At 31.8% G+C, this 20,669-nt stretch overlaps 3 protein-coding genes across 4 annotated transcripts; 1 reads left to right on the forward strand and 2 right to left on the reverse strand.

The window, feature by feature from the left end:
* Window positions 1-1,133: 1,133 nt before the first annotated feature.
* Window positions 1,134-5,219, reverse strand: LOC131942216 (ER membrane protein complex subunit 10-like). The gene is made up of 5 exons (XM_059301955.1): window positions 5,214-5,219; window positions 3,116-3,173; window positions 2,880-2,992; window positions 1,774-1,869; window positions 1,134-1,319 (listed from the first exon to the last, which is right to left on the reverse strand). Exons 1-5 carry the CDS (start codon window positions 5,217-5,219, stop codon window positions 1,134-1,136), a joined length of 459 nt encoding a protein of 152 aa, XP_059157938.1.
* On the forward strand, window positions 5,136-11,243 carry LOC131942220 (retinol dehydrogenase 7). Its single transcript, XM_059301961.1, has 7 exons — window positions 5,136-5,585; window positions 6,641-6,767; window positions 7,227-7,309; window positions 7,569-7,751; window positions 8,166-8,303; window positions 8,394-8,467; window positions 8,894-11,243. The coding sequence occupies exons 1-7, from the start codon at window positions 5,285-5,287 to the stop codon at window positions 9,161-9,163; spliced, it is 1,176 nt and encodes a 391-aa protein (XP_059157944.1). The 5' UTR covers window positions 5,136-5,284; the 3' UTR covers window positions 9,164-11,243.
* Window positions 11,244-15,163: 3,920 nt separating this feature from the next.
* On the reverse strand, window positions 15,164-20,233 carry LOC131942211 (glycerol-3-phosphate phosphatase). 2 transcript variants are annotated; one of them, XM_059301950.1, is made up of 8 exons: window positions 20,019-20,233; window positions 18,704-18,771; window positions 18,466-18,558; window positions 18,149-18,289; window positions 16,840-16,902; window positions 16,549-16,699; window positions 15,799-15,940; window positions 15,164-15,590 (listed from the first exon to the last, which is right to left on the reverse strand). In XM_059301950.1, the coding sequence occupies exons 1-8, from the start codon at window positions 20,134-20,136 to the stop codon at window positions 15,413-15,415; spliced, it is 954 nt and encodes a 317-aa protein (XP_059157933.1). In that variant the 5' UTR covers window positions 20,137-20,233; the 3' UTR covers window positions 15,164-15,412. The 2 variants fall into 2 exon arrangements, with proteins under 2 accessions (XP_059157933.1, XP_059157934.1); XM_059301951.1 differs by lacking the exon at window positions 16,840-16,902 and adding an exon at window positions 17,484-17,540.
* Between the last annotated feature and the right edge of the window lie 436 nt (window positions 20,234-20,669).

A 20,669-nucleotide genomic window follows, 5' to 3' on the forward strand; every position in this document is an offset into this window, starting at 1 on the left:
CAAGTTGTTGTTAGGGTCTGACCAGATGTATGTGGTTTGCATATGAATAGATTTGGAAGTAGCACTATTCTGCTTTTCTTTTACTGATTAGAATCTAATACTCATCACAGTTTGCATTGTTTGAGAGATGTCTTAGTAATTGTGTGATCTACCTCTTAACTACACAATACCAGGTAATATTGGATCATATTTTAACTGAAGTGCAGATAGACCACAATAGTAGAAACAAATAAATCACATTATAATTTGGATACCAAGAAATTTATGAAGTTGAATGAGGCCAAAACTTTTGTATATATCAAATACAAATTCAAAACAAAAAACATAGAGCGAGAAGCCTAATTCAAAGATTGGATGAGGAAGAACAAAAACTGGTCTAAGCTTTATAGAAAGATATACGTTTTAATTTACTAAAAATCACTTTTAACATTTAATTAAGAAGTTAATTTTGAAAATTTGCAAAGTAGGGGAACTAATAAGTAAGAAAAATCTAAACTAAAAATTAAAATTCTTTCCCTTTTATTTGGACATTGTACAGTGGAATAAATGTGAACATGTTCAGCTTGAGGATTACTTTTGTTGGAACTACTGTAGTTATTTTTAAACTTGTCTTAAATCAAAGGGAATGATAAGTTGAAAAAAAAACCCACAGAGAATTATTTTCTAATTTAATACAAGAGAGAATAAGACATCAATTTTGAGTAGAACTATAGACATGAATTTTTTAAACATATGTTCTTGATGCAAGGAAATAGAAAACACACAAGAGCAATACTCACATATTTGCCAAGAAAAGAACGACTATCTCCATCCTGATTTTTCATTTTCTCTTGTTCATCTCTCTTTAATTTCTCAATATATGTCTGGGTGTCAGGTCTGGAAAAAAATAATGTGTCCACTATTTCTGTAACAATATTTTATTTTTAATTTTCTAAAATAATCAATAAAAAAAATTGACAGTTTCATTTGATAATGCATGTTTGCCATAGTGCTGACCACATTATCTCTTCATATGCCGAGGTCAGAGAAACAGGTAAACTTCACTTTCCCCATGGACAGTCAGCTTCAAAAGGGTAACTTGATTACCATGAAAACAACACTACAGCTTTTACTTTAAATAGATATAAATACACTTACGAGGGTCCTGAAACTGTTGTAGACACCTCCACATTTGTTCTCCATGATGTTAAATTAGCATCAGGCATTTCAAGACCTGAGCAGGCGGGGATGAGCGCTCGTATACTCACACCCAGCACTTCTCCTGACTGGTCAAAATGTACAGTGATTTCATCTTCAAGCCCAGATTCTACAATGCTGCACTAGAAAGAAAAAAAAATGACAATTTGTATTATATCAGACAGAGCATTTCAACATTGTAAAAAGAATCTTCCTGGAAAAAAAAACAGTTTAATTAGAGAAGCAAATTCAACTGGAAGGCTATGGAGGCTTAGCCGCTAAAAAGGCAAACAAAGCTTTACAGAAATTGTGGCTATCTTAATAAAAAAAAAGTAACAGCTATAGATACATTTTAAACAGTATAAAATGTTTCTGTGATTTCCAGCTTATGTTCTTTCCATCATAACTGACTTTTTGCACCATTGAAGTTTAAACCAATAAGGACTATTATTAAAACTAAAAAAATTAAAAAGTTTGGATACAAAAGCTACATATATCAATATCTTACTAAAGTGATAACAGAGGGTGGGAAGCTAATATATTGCCTTTTTAAGGGAGTCACGATGATAAAAAGTTTTGAGTATAATCTTTACTTACAGCTTTGGTGACAGAAGATACAAATGCAAGGTTTGTCTCTCCAGCTGTTTTGGTTGGAATCCTGATTTTGTACAAACCATTTCCCTTTGCCAAGGACTGCAATAACATTTAATAAAAACAAAATAAGGCTACATAAATGTATTCATATAAATTGTATATGGAACATGAAAAATTTTATGTAACATTCCTCTATAGATAAAGTAATTAACTAAAATTTAACTAGAATAGATCTAACGTTTAAAATTTCTTTCACAATAAAAGTTTAGTTTATGTTATCATTGTAATTATATTTATATAAGTATCAATATTATATTGGTGTAAATTGTCAACTGATGAAAAGAGGACTATTTAGTAGAGGGTAGTAGCTATGTAGAAGTGTAAAAATCATATTTCAAATACTAATTTTTTTCTCTCACTTTTTTCAATTACTTTCTTAACTGTATAGAAACAGTATGGTAGAACTCTGTTAACCCAAATAGTCTCGTGTTCTGTTTCTGAGCTTGAGTTTGAGACTACAGGATGTTCTTGAGTCCACCCAGATATGACTCACTTTAGGGAAACTCATTCTGAATGTCGAGGTCAGTGACACAGCTTTTTCTCCTTTGTTCGTAATTTTTAATGTTGGAAGGAATTTCCCTCCAACACAATTATATATTACATGTCAACTTGTGCTCTAAATAGGCCGTTAACACCGATTTCAGCCTGCTTTTCTTTTTGGATTTGCTTCCATTTCCCCCTTTGTCCAACCAAGAACAAACTACAAGGCAGCAGTTGTTTGATTTTGGAGTTGTCTCTCCTAGAAGAGTTGCTGTCCCCAGCTATTGAGCCTCATCTGCCCAAGGGTTTGAACTTGAGACTTTTTGGTTAAGCAAACATGAGCTTTACTTACTCGACCACACAACGACCCCTAATTGAAACAGCTGAAACCTAATTTATCTTGGGCACAAACAAGAAAAGATGACTCCATAGTTATGGAGTAAACCATTCAACCAGAGGATCAAACCCCAAATGTGCCATATACAGCAGGGCGAACTCAGCGTACAAGTTTATCTAGTGCCGTTAATATTTCAATGTCTAAATTGGTTAAGAATTTAACAAAATCCTACCTTAAGCTGCTGGATTTCAGATTGCGAGAGAGAAGATCCAGCTGTGAATTGTGCCTTGTTGCCTTTTAAAGACTGAATTATGATGGTGCCCCTTTTAGTAAACTGTGCTTTCCCTATGGAAAATTAAAGAAACATGAAACTGATAAATAAAAATCCAGAGGTCTTACTGAAGCTAAAATACAGATAGGTTATAGGTATTAAAAAGTTATATAACGTAAGCAACAAATATAAATTACCAGATTGAAATGAGTGTTCCAACACTAATGTTCTTGATCCTTCAAATTCATCATCAGTCTGAAAAGTGAGAAATTGTAACGAAGCAAATTATTTCAATTATAAGAATAAATTAACAATAAGTGTCTAACAATTTTCTAATGGAAACAATTTCATGGCTGGGTTGTTTAAACTTTTAGGACTCATTTGAGGATGTATTAAAAGAGAGAAATTAAGAAACCTACATTACAAATTACATTTTAAAAGTAAAATTATTTAAACTTCAACTGACTTTAATTAACATGTTTTTAAAAAATAATTGATGAATGTTGAGTTAGAAATTTTCAAATTAGGGTCAGACCAGGGATACACAAACATAGAAAATTCTTTAAAAATTGCTACTGGGCTATAGTGATGATCATTGTGTTTTATTAAATGCCAGATAATTCTATAAGATTATAGTAGATCTATGTACTATGTATATTTTATCATACTCATGATACTGTGATAATTTAATTACTAGGCCTATATAATTAGGAAATTTTTTCCAAAATATCTTTCATTGCGACTTGTAGGACTAGGTGGTAGAAATGGTTACATATGGTTAATAAATAATAGTATTTCTCGCTAACCCGGAGGCGTGGCCGGTTGCTAACAACAATATGGCGCCCTGACCGGACGCTTGACTTGCGACGATTTTTCGGCCAAATTCTAGAGACCTTCTACTAATTAGTTTTTAAAATGTTTACCACGCGCAAAATGGCGGGACTTTCACGTTATAACAACAAGCTATAGGTGGCAGGGCTATATATGCCAGAAAAGCATTTTAAAATTTGCGTTGGAGAATGAAGGCTAAATTTAAAAGTTGGTTTCATCAAAAATACTAGAACTTTTTAAATATCGATTTCCATATTACAAAATTGATTTCCATAGTAAAGCATTATTAGTTTTATCAGTCTATGAAAAAATAAATCAAATATCGTCAACACTTTTTTTATAACACCAGCTCCAAAAATGACAACCAAATTTTTTTTGAAAAATAAACCACGTGACCACTATTTGGAGATCACTAGCGAGGAACTCTTGTGCATGGCCACTTAAAAAGTCTAACCTGATTTGTGGTTTTCTTTACCTTCAAGGGTTAGAAGAGTTGTCATGGAGAGATGTGTTGGACATGGCAGTGATTGACAATAAATATTAAATTAAGTAATTTAGTTTAAAAAGAACTAAAAACTCCAAAGTTAGTGCCTAATGGATTAAATATGGATGTCTATTATTCAGTGGTCATGTTTAAATTGATAATTGCGTAAATTCTAGATTTAGTGAGAAAAACTAATAAATAACAAGTCATAGACATAGTACAGTAGTCTATCTAGCTAGATTAAACAAAGTCCCTTGTACTCCATATATGATGAAGTACTGTGGTGTTAAACAATGAAAACTGTCATAAACATACACTTACACTACTATGCATTATTATACTATCATGCACACACACACAGACATAAATAATAATTGAAAAACAATGTTTTTCCAACTCAGGGAGGTGTAAAATGTCGAGATCTGTGAAAATCTGTTGTTTTTTTTTGTTTTTTTGCACGATTACAATACCTCCTCCTCTATACTTTGTATAAGAGAAAGTAAAAATGTGTGAAAGTTAGGTCACTGTCAATGAGTTATTGAATATTGAATTGAAAATGAAAGTCAATGAAAGTTCAAGTTGTCAAGTTGATGATTGAATCATGGATGGAAATCTAATTATCATACAATCTACACAGGCAACTTAATGTATAGTGAAACAGATTTGAAAATATTCAGTATAGGGCTTAATTATAATTTTTAAAATCACATATGGCTTTACCATAACCCCCGCGATTAATATGACGTAGAGGCAAGTTAAACAGCTGAGACCCAAAAATCGGTGTATGGGGGTCGCCATTTTGATTCCAAAATTTTTAATATTTTCCTTCAGAGATTCTATCCAATGAGATAAGTTGTTAGAATTCGTACTTATTTGTTAGCCAATGAAAGTAAGCTATTGTTTATTTTCTTCGCAACTAGGCCAAGCCTAAACATTGTTTGTTCATGGCGGACATGTGAGATAGTGTTCACCGAAATTACTGTCATTTTGCGAGCTACAATTTAGAGTCTAGATCTCCCAGTTACTTCACTATTTTCTGTCATTCTTAAGTATGGAATTTGATATTGAAGATGAGATCAACAGAGATGACATTGTCTTTTACTCAGTTTTGTATTCTACTGTTACAGTTGCCTTTGCAATGGCTGTTCTTTCAAAGTTCTTAACAAATGAATTTCGATTTGGGTTTCGCTCATTTCTCACACTTGTTATTCTATTCTTGGGTGAACCACTTTGTCAATTTTTAGTGAAAGGTCCAAGTGGACTTGCTGTTTTCACATTGCTGTGTTTAGTTATATACTCCATACTCCCTGCAAGCCACTTGCCGGCTCAAAATAAATCAGTTCTTATAACAGGTGAGAGTGTGTGAGTTTAGAATGAGATTAATTTTAAATAAATTAAATACTAATAAATACAATTATTAGATCTAGAATCTAGTCAATTAGGCCTAAGTAATTAAATAGACATTAGGCCTAAATTAAATTAAATAGACTTATTAGTGGACTGCTAGACATAGATCTACTAGATCTAGTATTAGAAAAAATAGGCTTATTTTAATAAATAGATGCTTAGACGCATACCTTTCCTTTACAATTTACATTCACACTCACAGTATAGTATAGTATAGAGTATAGACATAATATATACTATAACTATAAAGATCTAGATCTATAAGAGCATTAGGCCTAATTAATAACTTATATTAACCCCAAGGAAATATGAAGATAGGTTACATTTAGTCATTTAGAGTTGACCCTTTGGATCCCTACCAGAACAACCCATGGTGGTCTCTTTTTATCCTACTCATTGATTTGTCATGATGTAGAATAAAGATTAAAGATAGAGGGGCATATGACAGTTTAGAACTTAAGAATATATATGACACTTGTGCGTTTAAATGGTAAAAGTTTCAAAATTTCTGCCTTAGCTATGACTGGTAGTGTTAGTAGTGTGGTGTCATCCTTTTTTTACAAGCTTTTATTTAACTAGCTTCCTCTGTTGACTGTCTATCTGTCATCATAGATCAGAAAGGGTGAGCAAAATTTTGGGCACTTCTGACAGATTCTTTTCAAAGTTGGCACATGGGTCAAGACTTGAAGACAGTGCAATATGACATTAATTTAAATAGTTTTTTAGTGTATTATTTTTTTTTCTCCTTTTGAGTGCATTATTACATAAAAGCTTATTATTAAAATGTTTTTTATGCAATTTTTTTTTTAAATTTTCAGTAATTTGAGTAATTCATCCAAGTAGTATAATTGATTGCAAACTAGTTATTGAAATGTGTGGGGATAAGTAATTTGCAATCAATAGAACGAACATTGTTTTATTTAATGTAGATACAAATGTTTAGTTTTGTCAGATTTTCTTCCATAAAAATAATTTGCATTACACAATTTAATCACCATAGGTTGTGACAGTGGCTTTGGTCATGCCTTAGCTCTTAAACTTGACAGCATTGGAATGCAAGTTTTTGCAGGATGCTTAGAGGATCATGGACCTGGTGCATTGGAGTTGAAAAACAAATGCTCTAGCAGGTAAATAGGAGTAAATTTGAAAATGTTTTTCCAGTGATGTAAATGCATTCTTTTGATAAATTTATCTGCTTAGACCAAGCACTCAGTTAAATTACTGTTTCTGAGATACATATACATGCCATTGCATTTCTCTTATTTGAGCTTTTTTATTATGCTACCTACACACACTTTTACTTAACTAGAAATTCTACCTTCAACTTAAACACCAAATACACAGTCCATCTGCTATTAAAATTGAGGATAATGGTGTATACCTATCTTTATTGAAATCAAGAGGTTGAACAATGAAAGGAACTTGCTAAAGAATAAGGAGCAGTCAGATATTTTTCAGTTATCTTGTTAATTTTGAAAACTGTATGGCTGTAAAAACTATTAAATAAAACTCTCAAAATAAACCTGCTGTTACTCCATTTTTAAAAATAAAGATACAATTGTTTTTCTATCTTTGTAAAATTTCAGGTTACAGATTATAAAGCTTGACATTACAAATCAAAAGGAAATTGATTCTGCTCTAACTTATGTCAGCTCTCAAGTAAAAGAAGGTAACATCTGTTGTTTTTTTTTAATGAAATATAAAGTTATATCTTACCATAGATTATCCAATGCCAGAATTAGTCATTTGCACATTATTAATTATGTAAACTAGAACCTAGGAAAAACTTTAAAACAATGAAAGGCCAGTATTAAAGATTTGGGCATTAAAGTGCTGCGTAAATATCTGATTTAGGGTGTGGTGTTTTCCCACACAAAAATTTGTTTGCTTACCTGAAATGTTTACTGATTAATTTTCTTTTTTGTTAGGTTTGTGGGGGCTAGTCAACAATGCTGGGGTTTGTTATGTTGGAGAGTTGGAAATGACATCAGAAAAAGTGCTGCAGAAAGTTATGGATGTTAACTTGTTTGGGGCTGTAAGAATGACAAAAGCTTTCTTGCCATTGATTAAAGAAGCTCATGGACGTGTAGTCAATGTCTCTAGTCTTCTTGGTAAGTTTCAAAGTTTAATCTAAAATGTTGGTATTGATACTTGTACAAATTAAAGTAATTTACTAATCAACAAATACACCTTTAAAAATTTAATGAATAAAGTTGGTTATAAAGCCTTAGATTATGCATTTGAATTTTTAAAAAATTTCCAACATTGTGACTTTAGTAGTACTAACATCGCTCTAACAAAGCAATTTTAGTAGCTATTTAAAATAATTTTGGATACTTTCTTAATTTACTTGGTGATGTTGTTTTTTTTAATTATTTTTTAAAAACCATAAAAATGTATTTATGGAACAGAAAGCAATTAAACATATAGAATCGTGTAATTAAAAATTTTTTTTTACATTATTTCATCAGTTTTAATTCATGTGTTGCTGTTGCCTGTATGACTCTCCAACTTTTAATGTACAGGCAGGGTTTCTTTAGAAGGCTATGGGGCCTACAGTATGTCAAAGCATGCACTGGTTGCCTACACCAACACGTTACGTTTAGAAATGAAGAAGTGGGGTGTAGATGTTTCAGTCGTAGAACCTATGGGTTACAATACAGGTATAGTTTGTTGTTTTCAAATAAAATTATTAGTGTATTGTCTGTCAGCTTTATTTTTTTTTAAATTAATTTTTCTGTTTTACTTGATAGGAAACATGAGGGAAGACATTTTGCTGAAAAAGAAAGAGGATGTTTGGGATTCACTTGATGATCAGACAAAAAAGGTTATAGTTTTATTTTAAGTAACACTTAACGCTTATAGGGACTAACAAGTAGGATGTAGGGAGAACAAGAGTACCGTGTCAATCGTTAATTTATAAAGAACTCTATTGTTCTTGTGCAGTAACATCTGTTTGACAATCTGAACAGCACCAAGTCAGCTTAACCAGTGAGCTAATTAAGAAAAAAATTCTCCCTTACCAATCTATTTTCTCTTACCTATCTACTGAGGCATAGGAATGCTCATAGAAAGTGAAAAAACTGATGGTACTTCAGAGGTTTACTTTTTGCCCAGCCAATATAAGAAAAAAAGATATTCTTAAAAAAATATTTTTTTATTCCTTAAGTAATTTTTTAACCTTTGCTAGTGATATTACTTTCAAACTATTTAATTTGACTCCACGTGTATATATATATTTTTTTTTTATTAGGTGTATGGAAGAGAGTACTTAGATGCTGTGTTTACTAATGTCGAAGCATCAACAGAGAAGCTGTCTACAGATCTGACCCCTGTCATTCGGTGTATTCGCACTGGCCTGCTCTCCAAAAGACCAAGAGAGAGGTATTCCTGTGAGACAGGAGCTGAAATAATGCTATGCCTGTATCCGCTGTTACCTGTGTGGATTGTGGATCATCTTTCAAAAAGTATTAGTGTTTTGCCCAGGAATATCAGCCCTGTTGGTTGTCAAGAGAACAAGTAACTACAAGATGTTTACTTTCTAAACCTTCAAATCTAAGTTTCTTTTTTATGTAAATTTGACATTGTTATATTTTTTACTAATTTAACAATTTTGAGATGTGCTCATATTTTGATGAAATATAAATGTGCAATCAGCATAATGTTTGCCAAGATGTAATATTTTGTGTTCAAAGTCTTATAAGTGTCCTTAGCATTTCTGACCTGTCCGTGAATTTTTGTTTTAAGTGATATTTACCTTCACACATTTTTCACATCTACTTTCGTCCCCTTTTTCATGTGTAATGGTTATCTAAACCACTAACTCAGGTTAGCATGGGGCTTAAGGTAATCCATACCATTAACACTTCTCAACATTACACCCAGTGTTAAGTTATCTATGTTGTTAGAACCCTAAACATCTTTTACTTAGTCAAAAGCAGTTGTTCTTAACTTGGATTCAATCGACTCATACACCCAGCTCAATAATTATCTTTAATTTTTCCTATTAGGGAGGGTTCAGTGATTTCTCATATGAAGCTGGTAGGGCTCGGTTCCCTCAAAAAGGTTAAGAACCACTGGTCTAAACTGTTTTCACTGCTCAACACATCTTGTTTTATACTTATTTCTGTGCTAAGAATTCTAAAAATTTCCTGTACATGCTGTATAATAGACATTTCCATAATTTATTGCTGAGTACTAATACTAACGCTTAAGTGTTAATCACTCAAGTAGTTTGAGTAATATAGCTCTAGTAAACACCTAGTCATGCCGTTAGAATGAGACTTATCAAAAGCTAACAGTCTTACCTATGTATAAAAGAAGTTTTTGAAATTAACTGTAGATGATTTGTTTACTATTTATGTATGATTTGTGTGATCTTAATCATTTTTTGTTGCATCAAAGTTGTAAATATTTTCAAAGATAAAATACAATAAATTGTTAAATATTGCATTTTAAAGTTGCTATTTATTCTAGCTGAGCATGTTTACAAAGAATCTCTGATTTTTAATACACTGGTAATATTTATTGCTAAAGGCATCATTATACACTTTATTTTCATTCAATTTCAGCATTCAAATTTTCTCATAGATATATTAACATAAATTACATTATGAAAATGAAATACTTTATGAACAAATGTTTGAGCAGTAATATTTTTGCTAGCTTTTTGTAACTTTACATGTGTAATAGTACATTGCATTTATACACAAGGCATTGGAATTGAACTTTGAACTTGCCTGTTTTTTTATATGTCTATTAGTCTTATTGCTTTTTTTGTGATGGCTCTGTTATGGGTTAATTGTACTCATGTTTGGATCTACGGATTTCTTTACTTTTCTTTTGTTTGAGATTCAATTTCGTTAGAATTTGCATGCACTTTATGTTGGCATAGATTTTCCAAATAGGTATTGTTAGAATATATTTAGTAACAATTTTAACTATTGTTTAGCTGTCGGTAGGTAATTTTTTTTTTGTATCACCTTAAAGTTCTATTTACATTTTCTTCTTGCCTTTAGGAAGTCAATTTGCCTGTATCTTGGCTTGGGTTTGTAAACTTTTCAAAAAAGAATTTCCTTCAGAAGGGGACCAACATTTTTTACTCAGAATATTGGGCATTTTCTGTACAGTAATCTTTGCTTATTTTACAATTTTTTTATTTGGATATGATCTCTAGAAGTTGGTGTGAGATGTTTGTCTTTATTTTGATGGACTTGAAATATTTTATGAAATGATTTGCAATTGTTTGCCCTAATTAAGCCAGATTTACAATGTTAAATTTTTGTTGTTGAAATATTAAATAAGCCTGTGTGATCTACTGTTTTTGTTTCTTTGTCTCTTTACTTAAAATTTGAGAATGTGTTCTAGAAGAAATAATTATAAAAATCTTCCTGTTTTAGACCATAGTTTATTAATTATGAATCTCAAATATCTGTTGATCTGTGCTATGTAAATATAAAGGATTTTTTAAATTTGACAGGGGAGGGAGAGTAGCACCAATAAAGCTGAAATATTCTTGCATATAAATTTGAAAATTTATTTTTGCTCTTAAAAATACATTCCCAAAATGCAACATTTATTTTCTTCAATTAACTTTCAATTAACTTTGTTTTAAGATTGTCAATTTATGATGTAAACATTCACAATAGGTAAAAAAAAAAATCTGCAAACTAGTTTTTTAACCTGAAATAATCAAGGCTTGTGTTAATACTTAACCACTGTTCTTGCCATTCAATTAGTATTATGTCTGTTCCTCATATATCTTTCAAAGCCTATATGGTATTTGTTAGCCCATCCCCTACCCAATCATCTTCTCCGTGTCTCTTGGCCTGCCTGTTTTTTCTTGTCCTGTTGTGCTCATCTAAGAGCAATCTTAGCCAGTGTACTTTGTAGGCCTACCTCACAGTTCTTTGTTACATTATATATAGGTAAATGCAAATTGTAATTGCTTAGAAGTAATCTACTTGATTAATAACAAAACGTGCTTATCGTAATAAAACTTGCTTGATGTTGCAGTGATCATTTTTCAGATCATTTTTTGTTTGTTTTTATTAACTTGTAATTTAGTTGGACCCTGGTTACAACCGGGTTACTAATTTCCTCCACACACAACTTTTGTAACCCATGTTTAATTTCATAGAGCACATATAAAACTATATGCAATCCTGAGCCAAAGAAATTCAATGGTAAAATGAATAGTTTTACCATGAATGCACAATATCTTATTTTGATGCCATGTTAGGCTACAATTTTAGACCAATCAGCTTTACTCCTGTTGGTCAGGTGATGATTTAGCACTTTCCCAGCCATCAACAAGTAATTGTGTTGACTTGGTGTCCTGAGTCACTTTGCTTTACAGTTCTAAGAGTGTTTAATGAACATTCCATGAATTTATTTTTAGAGGAACATAATGAGGTGTTAGTCAAATTATGCTACGCCATTGCTCAAGCTGTAGAGTGCTCAGCTGCTAACACGAAAGCCTGATGTGCAAATCTGGGTCCAAGTCATAAGAGCGTATCTAAGTCCACCCAGCTCTGATGGGTACCTAACTCATGTTAGGGAAAGGGAAAGTAATGGTGACTGGGCCTTTTGCTTACTCTACTTCACTTGCCTCATGGACCATAAAGTTCAAAAAGGGAATTTGACTTTTTAGACAGGTTATGGAGATTATTATTTAAAATTCCCCCTTGTATGCTATTGTAAATAAATATAAGGTGAAATTCATATGACAACAGTTTAAGGTTAATGTTTTGTCCCAACTATTTTCTAAAGAATGTTTCTGGGTGTATTTCAATGTAAAAATATGTTCTGATAATGCATAGCCAAAATATTCTCAAATGATTGTGCATTTTAGATCTGTTGGATCAATATTTAAAAATGAGAGAACAAATTGTGTTAAATGTTACCAAAAAAAGTGTGGTTTAGATTTTAAAATAAAAATCTTTGAACTGAATCTGGTGAGATGTGAAAACAATGTAAGCAGAGAAGAAACAAACAAAATAAAATCCTTCTTTTTAAAATACAGGATGGTGTTTTGCCTGACAAGTTTAGAAACATTAATTTAATAATTCACTTAAATGAGCACAGGGGGCAGTTTGGAGCAGAGGCGTAGCGACCCTTTCCGGTGCCCGGGGACAACTTTCGATTTGCAACCCCCCCCCCCCCCTCAAACTTTCGATTTGTTTTTCCAACTCATTTTGGCGTCCCCTAAGATCGGCGCCCGGGGACATATGTGCCCAACCGCCCGCCCCCCCCCCCCCCATCGCTACTCCTCTGGTATGGAGTCAACGTGTGCTGTAACTCAGACTGCCATCTTCTCCCCCCCCCCGGTGGTTCTGTCTCATCTGAGAAGGGGTAAAGGTGTGGTGGAATCACTGCCTATACTATCACAGCATATCCAACGGCCCCTTCCCCGGACGAAATAGAAAATAAAATTTAAATGGAAAAGTTTTAATAGGCTGCTTTCGCCATTGTCCACTGCCCAGCATCATTTTATCAGTTTGCCTTGCCATGTTCGCTTTAGTGTTACAGTTTTCATCATTGGCTTATATGGAATAATGACTGATACTGATTTACAATAGTAATACTTCTTTCTGACATGTGCGTCGGACAGCAAATCGAGCAATCGCTAGTATTTAAAAAATTGAGTTAACTCCCCTTTATTTAAAAAAAAATGAATAAAAACATTTTGAAGTTCTTATTTTTACAAATTTTTGGGTCTGATACCGCGGTGTTTCTCTATTTTTATCTGAAAAAAAAAGAACTCTAGACTAATGCACCGCTATTATATATTTGATCTAATTAGCCTAGTTTTTTATTTTTAAATTATGGGCACTAGTCTTAAAAGGCCAATATCAAATTTCTCACTAAAATATTTTTAAAAAAATCAATATTATTAGTATTAGGCGTTGGGAACGTGTATTATACGTTTTAAAACGAATCGAAAGATTGCAAAATGATATAGAATCTAGTAAAAAAAAAACTAACTAAAACGGCACTGAAATTCAACTACAAAAGATATTTTATTTTGAAAGGATATTTTTCGGATCGTGTTTCGAGCGAAATCCATAATTAATTACCACATTAACATTAATTCATATATTTTGTAATCTATCGTTTTAGAATGACTAGAAAGGTGTTTGATTTCGAGTTGTGTTAAAAGGGTTGTTGGTGAACTAGAAGTGTACCACCCAGCGTAGGCGGGAGTGAATGGCGGTTCGAAGTGTTCAAGAAGGGTCCAGTAATATACCTATTAAAGTGTTGAATTTTTTAAAAAATTGTTCTTTTTTTTTTACTATTCCTTCTTGCCAGGTCCTAAAAATTCAGGTTTTGATGGAGATAAAAATGTACACAAAAAAATGTTAGTATGGGGTTGGGGGCGCCTTTTAAAATTTCCCGCACCTCTCAAACATTCCTTCGCAGTGGGGGGGGGGGGGGGGGGGGGGGGGATTTGCTAAAATTTTAAGTATTAATGTTGATTAGACGTGTTGTGGGGGGGGGGGGGGGGGGTCCGTTATTTTGTGACGATGTGTAATGAGGGGGAGGGGGGTTCAGATGTTGCGACGTCACATTTTAGCATTATAAAAAGCAATGTTAGAAAACGAATTTTAGACGTTATTTCGCGTTTTAGATAACTGTTTTAATAAATTGTAATAGTATAGACAAGATTTTGGAAAAATATCGATGTTTAAAAAAAAATTCAACTGCAATTTTTAAAGGAGGGGTTGTAGGTTAGGGTGTGACGTCATTTTAGGGGGGGGGGGTTCTGGCTTTTTGTGACGACGTGTGACGGAGGTAAAAATCGTCAAAAAAGCGTGACGTCATTTATCGATGACCCCTGTATTACAGCCATATAAAAACGGCAAGCAGAACAAACCAAGTTTGTTCACCGTGTAAAGGGAGACACCTCAATTAATATTTTTGGCAAGAACAAGACAGCTTGGTTATTTCCCTTATAAATGGGATGGTGACAATAAAATGAGGTGTGCAAAATACATTTTTTTTAAATTATAAAAAATATTTGTAATTGTACCTTAATTTTTAAAATGCCTTGAAATTTGGTCAGTCGTTTAAAAAATAAATTTAAAAGGCAATTTCAGTAAATTAAGAACAAAAATTAAGCATTAGCTGATATGATGTTTCATCTTTGACACAGATTGTTTTATCCTCATAGTGGACAGATTCTTTCAGTTTCAGTCCTATCAATGAGGTTTTGAATGTGTACAAATGCTAAGTTGCAGAGCAATGTAAAGAACAGAGTTTTTCTGACAATCAACATATATATGATATAAAATATTGCTTTTATTATACAGCTTTAAGTGATTTTGTTTAGCATATGACTGATTTGGGCTCACAATTTGAACTTCAATGTTAAAAAAATAAACAATGACAATTTGTGCAAAAAAAAATGCTTGCTTTATGTTAAACCTAGATATTTAACTGATATAAAAAAAAAACTTAATATAGAAGACTAGAACACCTTATAAAATATGTGTCTCTGTAACAATTACAATACTGAATTTTGACTTTTTAAAAATAAAATAATTCTGAACTTATTTTAATGACTTGAAGCAGCATATCAAATGTACAAAAGTATTAATGGATTTATCTAAAACCTTATTTTGAAAGACATAATTAGTTAATATAACATTTAGCACCTCCTTGTGATAAATATTACTATAATGGGTTGAAATGTATATGAACTTGGAATAGTTCTATAAAATGTAAAATAAATAAATAAATCACTTTTAAGATGGCTATCTAAAATAAGATGTTATAGATATTTTCCAAAGTCTGCCAGCTTTTGTGCATAATAATCTGGCTGTTTATCACTTTCAGCTTTGGGACCTGCTCGCTCCGGTGTGTTGATCTCATCAATGGTAGATATCCCAGACAAAACAAGACAGGAGCGAATACCACATCTTTTAGCAAACACTATGTCTGTGCTGATTCTGGTGAAAATACACATTTTTACACACTGCATTAGTTTTATTCATGCAAAGTTTTAAAAACTTTAAACAGATAAAATATACAGATCTACATTCACAGCTGAAAAGCTATTTGAAAAGTTAATAGTTTCTGTACTTTGTAATTCTGATACAAGCTCTTCAACTAAAACCACTAAATGAGAATTAACACCAAATGAATACAAATGCTTACCTATCACCGGTCATCATACACCTGGATGGATCAAGGTTATGAACTTGCCTAAGTACTTCAAACATATTTGTCTCTGGTTTACCCATAAGGATTGGTGGTCTGTTAGCTGCTACAGTGACTGGCAAAACCATACAACCGGTTCCTGAGTAAAGAAATCATTGCCGTTAGTGCTCAAATCAGTTAATGGGAGACACCCTTATACAAAAACACAAGACAAATTACGGGGAGCGATAGTTGGCAAAAGAAGAAAAACAAATTATATTGATAAGATCTGGCACAAGAGAGGGGAGAGATGCCTGAGATTGATAAAGAGCCAACTAATTGAGTGTACTGCCAACATGTGATCTGTTCCCTATGCTCACTAGGAGTAAAAATAAACAAGAAGTCTCCACCCTCATTAGCTGAGAAATGTTAAGTCAAATTCAGGGTCTAAACATCTTTTAACAATTATGACAAGAAACAAATACTTCTAGTAGTAAGTTAGTAGTTAGTGGGACACTGCAAAATTCTTTTAATCAAACAACACCAAGGATTTTCATTTCCCATGAACTACAAACTGTTGTAAAATGAAAGATATAAATAATATTTATAATAATAATTTGTAATAATATTAGTTCCTATTAAACATAACTAAGATGAACTACAAACTGTTGTAAAATGAAGGATATAAATAATATTTGTAATAATAATAATTTGTAATAATATTAGTTCCCATTAAACATAACTAAGATGGTGGAAAAGAGGCATTACCTGGTATACATATATTTTTCTCTTTGACTGGCAGTGACCCATCTTCATTGGTGGCCACATACAAGCAGTCAGGATTGGTCAGGTAACTTGCTGCCTTCATTATTTTCATGTAACTGATGTGGGGGTCAAATCCAACAACGACACATTTCACCTGCAAAATTACAGGGTTGTCACTGTATTTTAAAAATATATTTTCAGTTTCCGTAACATATTAGATAAGACAAAATTTCTATCAAGATAGTTGAATTAACATTAAATTTTATTAGATTTATTTAAATAAAAACAAAATACCTCAGGATCTAATTTAATATCTCTCAGCCAATCTTCGTAACCATTCCCAACCAATGTATCAGGCTAAAACATCAAAGAAAAACTCCAAACATAAACATAACAAAAAGCAAACTAAGCAATTTGAATTTACAACAGAAAGATGTTTTCAAAATTAGATCTTGTTTTAAAAAGCTATTGTTTAAGTTGATTAACACAACATACAAATGTTTAAAATCTTGGAAACCATTTTTTTTTTACTTTTTTAAAATTGATTAAGTTTACAAAAGAAGAGATCTAATTTTGAACTGAGTAAAAATTAATTTAATATTAATCACAAATGAAATTTTAAAACATAATTAACATAATTAAAGCCTTTGATTAAGAATGTTCATTTATTATATTTTACAGTTCAGTCTTAACAGTTCAGTCTGCCTAAGCAATGATTCAGTAAAACACCTGAAGCATTCATCTACAATTTTTTTTTTAGAAATTTATACTCTTTAGTTTCAAACTTTTTAAGGCTCAACCATTACATAAATATTTGTGTTTGTTACATTTTGGTTTTTTTTTTTGCTTAAGAACTATCAAGAACAAAATACTAAAAACTGCAAACAACAAATTCCAAACAAATGTTTTGTAATAACTTTTTGCTTCTATCTGAATACCGTGGGGTCCAGCTTCATTGAGAGCCAATCGCTAAGCTTCCCATTAAGGACATCAGGCTTGGTGATAAAATTACAGTAACAATATTAAATCACGAAGTAAAGCTTTATAGGGTTCTTAAATTTGTCTGTTTAAATATGCATTTCCCACAATAAAAACCAAGAACAAAGAAAGAATACAAGAGTATTATCCCAGCATACAATTATGGTAAGCCTGCTATAAAGCAAGTGAATACCATACAGCAACTGCTGGTGTTCTGCAATCCCATGACCAAGCATAGATAAAGGTAACAGAAGGTTATCAGAAACAGCTGGCTAAGTATGCTAATAACCAATGTCAGTCTGATCACTATAACTTAAGCCTAGCTTCACTTTAAGTATTGTTCCTTTGAAAAGCAAAATGAAATAAAACAAACCTATGGTTCTACAATGTGAAGTTCCCAATTTTTTAAAATTAATGGCAAAGAAAATTTAAATAAAGAATGTTATTTCTACTCCTTTTTTCATTCACTTGACTAAAATTGCATAAAAAGGTTAATACACATTGAATGAACCATATTTACAAATTTGAATAACTAATATCACCAATATTAATTTTATAACACTATAGAGCTAACACAAAGGGGATTCATTTAACTTTATTACCAAAGATCCATTTGTTTACTTACACCTGTCCCAGTGTAGTTAATTCCTGCATTTTGCAATTCTTTCCCAATAGAATCATCTTTACCTATAAGATAAACTTTATCTTTGTACCCAATGGTCTTAAGGTACTGTGCTGCAATAAAAGCTGTACAGACTATCTCATTCTGTGGAATGAAGAATTGAAATACAACAAATTTTCACCTAGAAAACACCTAACATAAACATACAACAAAATAATAAATTAAAAAACCTACTCTAGATATGAAACTTTAATTTAAGAGCAATTAAAATGAAAATTCAATAAGTAATTTTTAACATATTGGATTGTTTTGAAACATACCTCTTCTGCTGGAAATCCATATTCTTTACACTTTACCATATAATCAGCACGAGTTTTCGCACTGTTGTTTGTTACATAGAAGACTTTTTTACCCTATTCAGAATATAAAATTAATGTTGTAATGATGTAAAAAAAAATTCCAATTAAAAAAAAACTGAACTGCAATGATATTATTCTATATTATTACTTAAAAAAAGCTTATAAATTTATTTGAAAAGGAAAAGTAGGTGGTAATTACCAGTTCTTTTAGCTTCAGTATTGTTTCTAAGCTTCCCTCAATTTTGCCAGTTCCATCCCACAACACTCCTGTATATAAGTAAATGGTAATTTTTTAATTTTTGCATAATAAAATAAAGAAAAAAAATTACAATGCATGGGAAATATAACATGATTAATTCTAGACCTACTAGCTGAACATCTAGCCCATGCCCAACCCCCCCCCACCCCCTTGTATGTTATGTGCCATGCAGCCTGTTGACTTTAATTTCAGCCTGCTTTTCAATTTGGATTTGCTTCCAAAGTCCTTGAATGTTGAACATCCAAGAAAAAAAATGCAGCAGTTGTTTGATTTTAGAGTTTTCTTCTTGATCGGTTGCTTTTACTAGCTAACAAGCCTCATCTGCCCTAGGTTTAACTTAAGACTAAAGTAAAGTAAGCAGTCGTACAATATGATACACTCTCTGCTTACTAACTTGATTAATACACTAGCATACAAATACAAAATACATAGATTAAATGTTTGACTCATCATAGATAATAGTGAGTTAGTGTAGTAGTAATAGTTAAGTTCAGTATTGAGAATTTAGATAGATCTAGATCTAGATCAAAATGGTAAATTACTAGATCTACATAACATACTACTACTAAATTATTATTAAATAGTATAAATAGCCTAAGCCCCTACATTTTATATTTATAATATTAGGCCCTAAACAATTTCAATTAGATCTAGATTCTAGATCTAGTGACAATTAGGGCTAATTACTAATTAGTACTAATTACTAGAATTCTAGTAATTACTAATTAGACCTAGATCTAGAATCTATAGATAGGCCCTATACTAGGCCTACTATTAGTATTTACTACTCATATTCATTTGGGCCTAATCCTAATTTATAAAAGCCCAATGTGCGCACATCTTTTCATGTTTTAGTACACAGTTACTAACAGAGTTAGCACTTTGACTTTAGGATTTGTGGATCCAGATCTTTTCTTTGTCTTAGCCTAAAAAAAAAACAACTAAAACTACTAGAAAATCTAAAAACACTAGACTCTTGATTCTAAAAGTAAAGCCAAAAAAAAAGGCCTAAACAGTAAAAACAGTCCAGCCATATCCGTGTTTGACTAATTTAATAAATTTATTCCTCGACAGTATAAATCCGTATCTCACAGCCAAAGTTTCTATAATTTTATTTTATCTAGACTCTAGATCTAGATTATCTAGATCTAGATTCTAGATCTACTTTTAACTTTAGGCCTAACTTTTGTCTTTTACTGTTTTACTTTTAAAGTTTAACTTCAGTGACTGAAGTTCAGTCTTTTCTTTAACCTACCGTCACAATCAAACAAAAAATTATCGACAGAATTTATTATTTCTTTTGCTTTCGTTGCATCTATAAGTTGAGTCATTTTGGCTTGAAATCTAAATAGTTGAGGCCTAAATATTCTCATTAAACTTTAATTCTAAAACAAAAAAGACTAGGGCATCTAGATCAAGAGATTTACACCAAGAAGGTGTGTTACCGGTACGTGTTTTTTTTTTTACTCTAAGTACACATCTATATACTACTAAAAGTCAAGTTTGTTTACATGTTTGAATATTTATTTTTTTGTTTTTTTGTTTGTTTGTTTGTTTGCCTGATCAAGTATCCTGATATGTTCGGCTCTATGTGGAGAGCTGTAAAATAGTATGTAGGTAGAGAATAATTTTTTAATGCAGACAGACTGTTAATCACAAATTTATTTAAAGACGTTAATTAATTAATTGATTTATTCATAGTTAAATTAACCGTATTTTTTTAAAAATGTTAATACTTTGAATAAACTTTGTGGGGATAGTGACGTCCCTTGATGTGTTTACATTTTTGGTTCAATAAAAATGGCGGACCCCATCAAAGACTTTGTGGCCCATTCAAAAGTTTAACGCGTTACAAAGCTAATTTTCTGTCGGTCATAACTTTAACAATACGTCCGTTTGCTGTATT

The sequence above is a fragment of the Physella acuta genome, unplaced genomic scaffold, assembly GCF_028476545.2.
Source record: "Physella acuta isolate Inbredline_101_S28 unplaced genomic scaffold, ASM2847654v3 ptg000395l, whole genome shotgun sequence".
In the NCBI taxonomy this organism is placed as follows: domain Eukaryota; kingdom Metazoa; phylum Mollusca; class Gastropoda; family Physidae; genus Physella; species Physella acuta.

Coding starts and splice junctions, on each gene's coding strand:
- LOC131942216 (XM_059301955.1), bottom strand. Junction 1,870..2,879: donor CTGAAATCCAGCAGCTTAAG/GTAGGATTTTGT, acceptor ATGTTATTGCAG/TCCTTGGCAAAGGGAAATGG. Junction 1,320..1,773: donor TATCTTCTGTCACCAAAGCT/GTAAGTAAAGAT, acceptor TTTTCTTTCTAG/TGCAGCATTGTAGAATCTGG.
- LOC131942211 (XM_059301950.1), bottom strand. CDS start 20,136: ATGAGAATATTTAGGCCTCAACTATTTAGATTTCAAGCCAAAATGACT. Junction 15,941..16,548: donor GAAAAATATATGTATACCAG/GTAATGCCTCTT, acceptor TTCTTTACTCAG/GAACCGGTTGTATGGTTTTG. Junction 15,591..15,798: donor TGTATGATGACCGGTGATAG/GTAAGCATTTGT, acceptor TATTTTCACCAG/AATCAGCACAGACATAGTGT.
- LOC131942220 (XM_059301961.1), top strand. CDS start 5,285: ATGGAATTTGATATTGAAGATGAGATCAACAGAGATGACATTGTCTTT. Junction 7,752..8,165: donor CAATGTCTCTAGTCTTCTTG/GTAAGTTTCAAA, acceptor TTTAATGTACAG/GCAGGGTTTCTTTAGAAGGC. Junction 8,468..8,893: donor TTGATGATCAGACAAAAAAG/GTTATAGTTTTA, acceptor TTTTTTTATTAG/GTGTATGGAAGAGAGTACTT.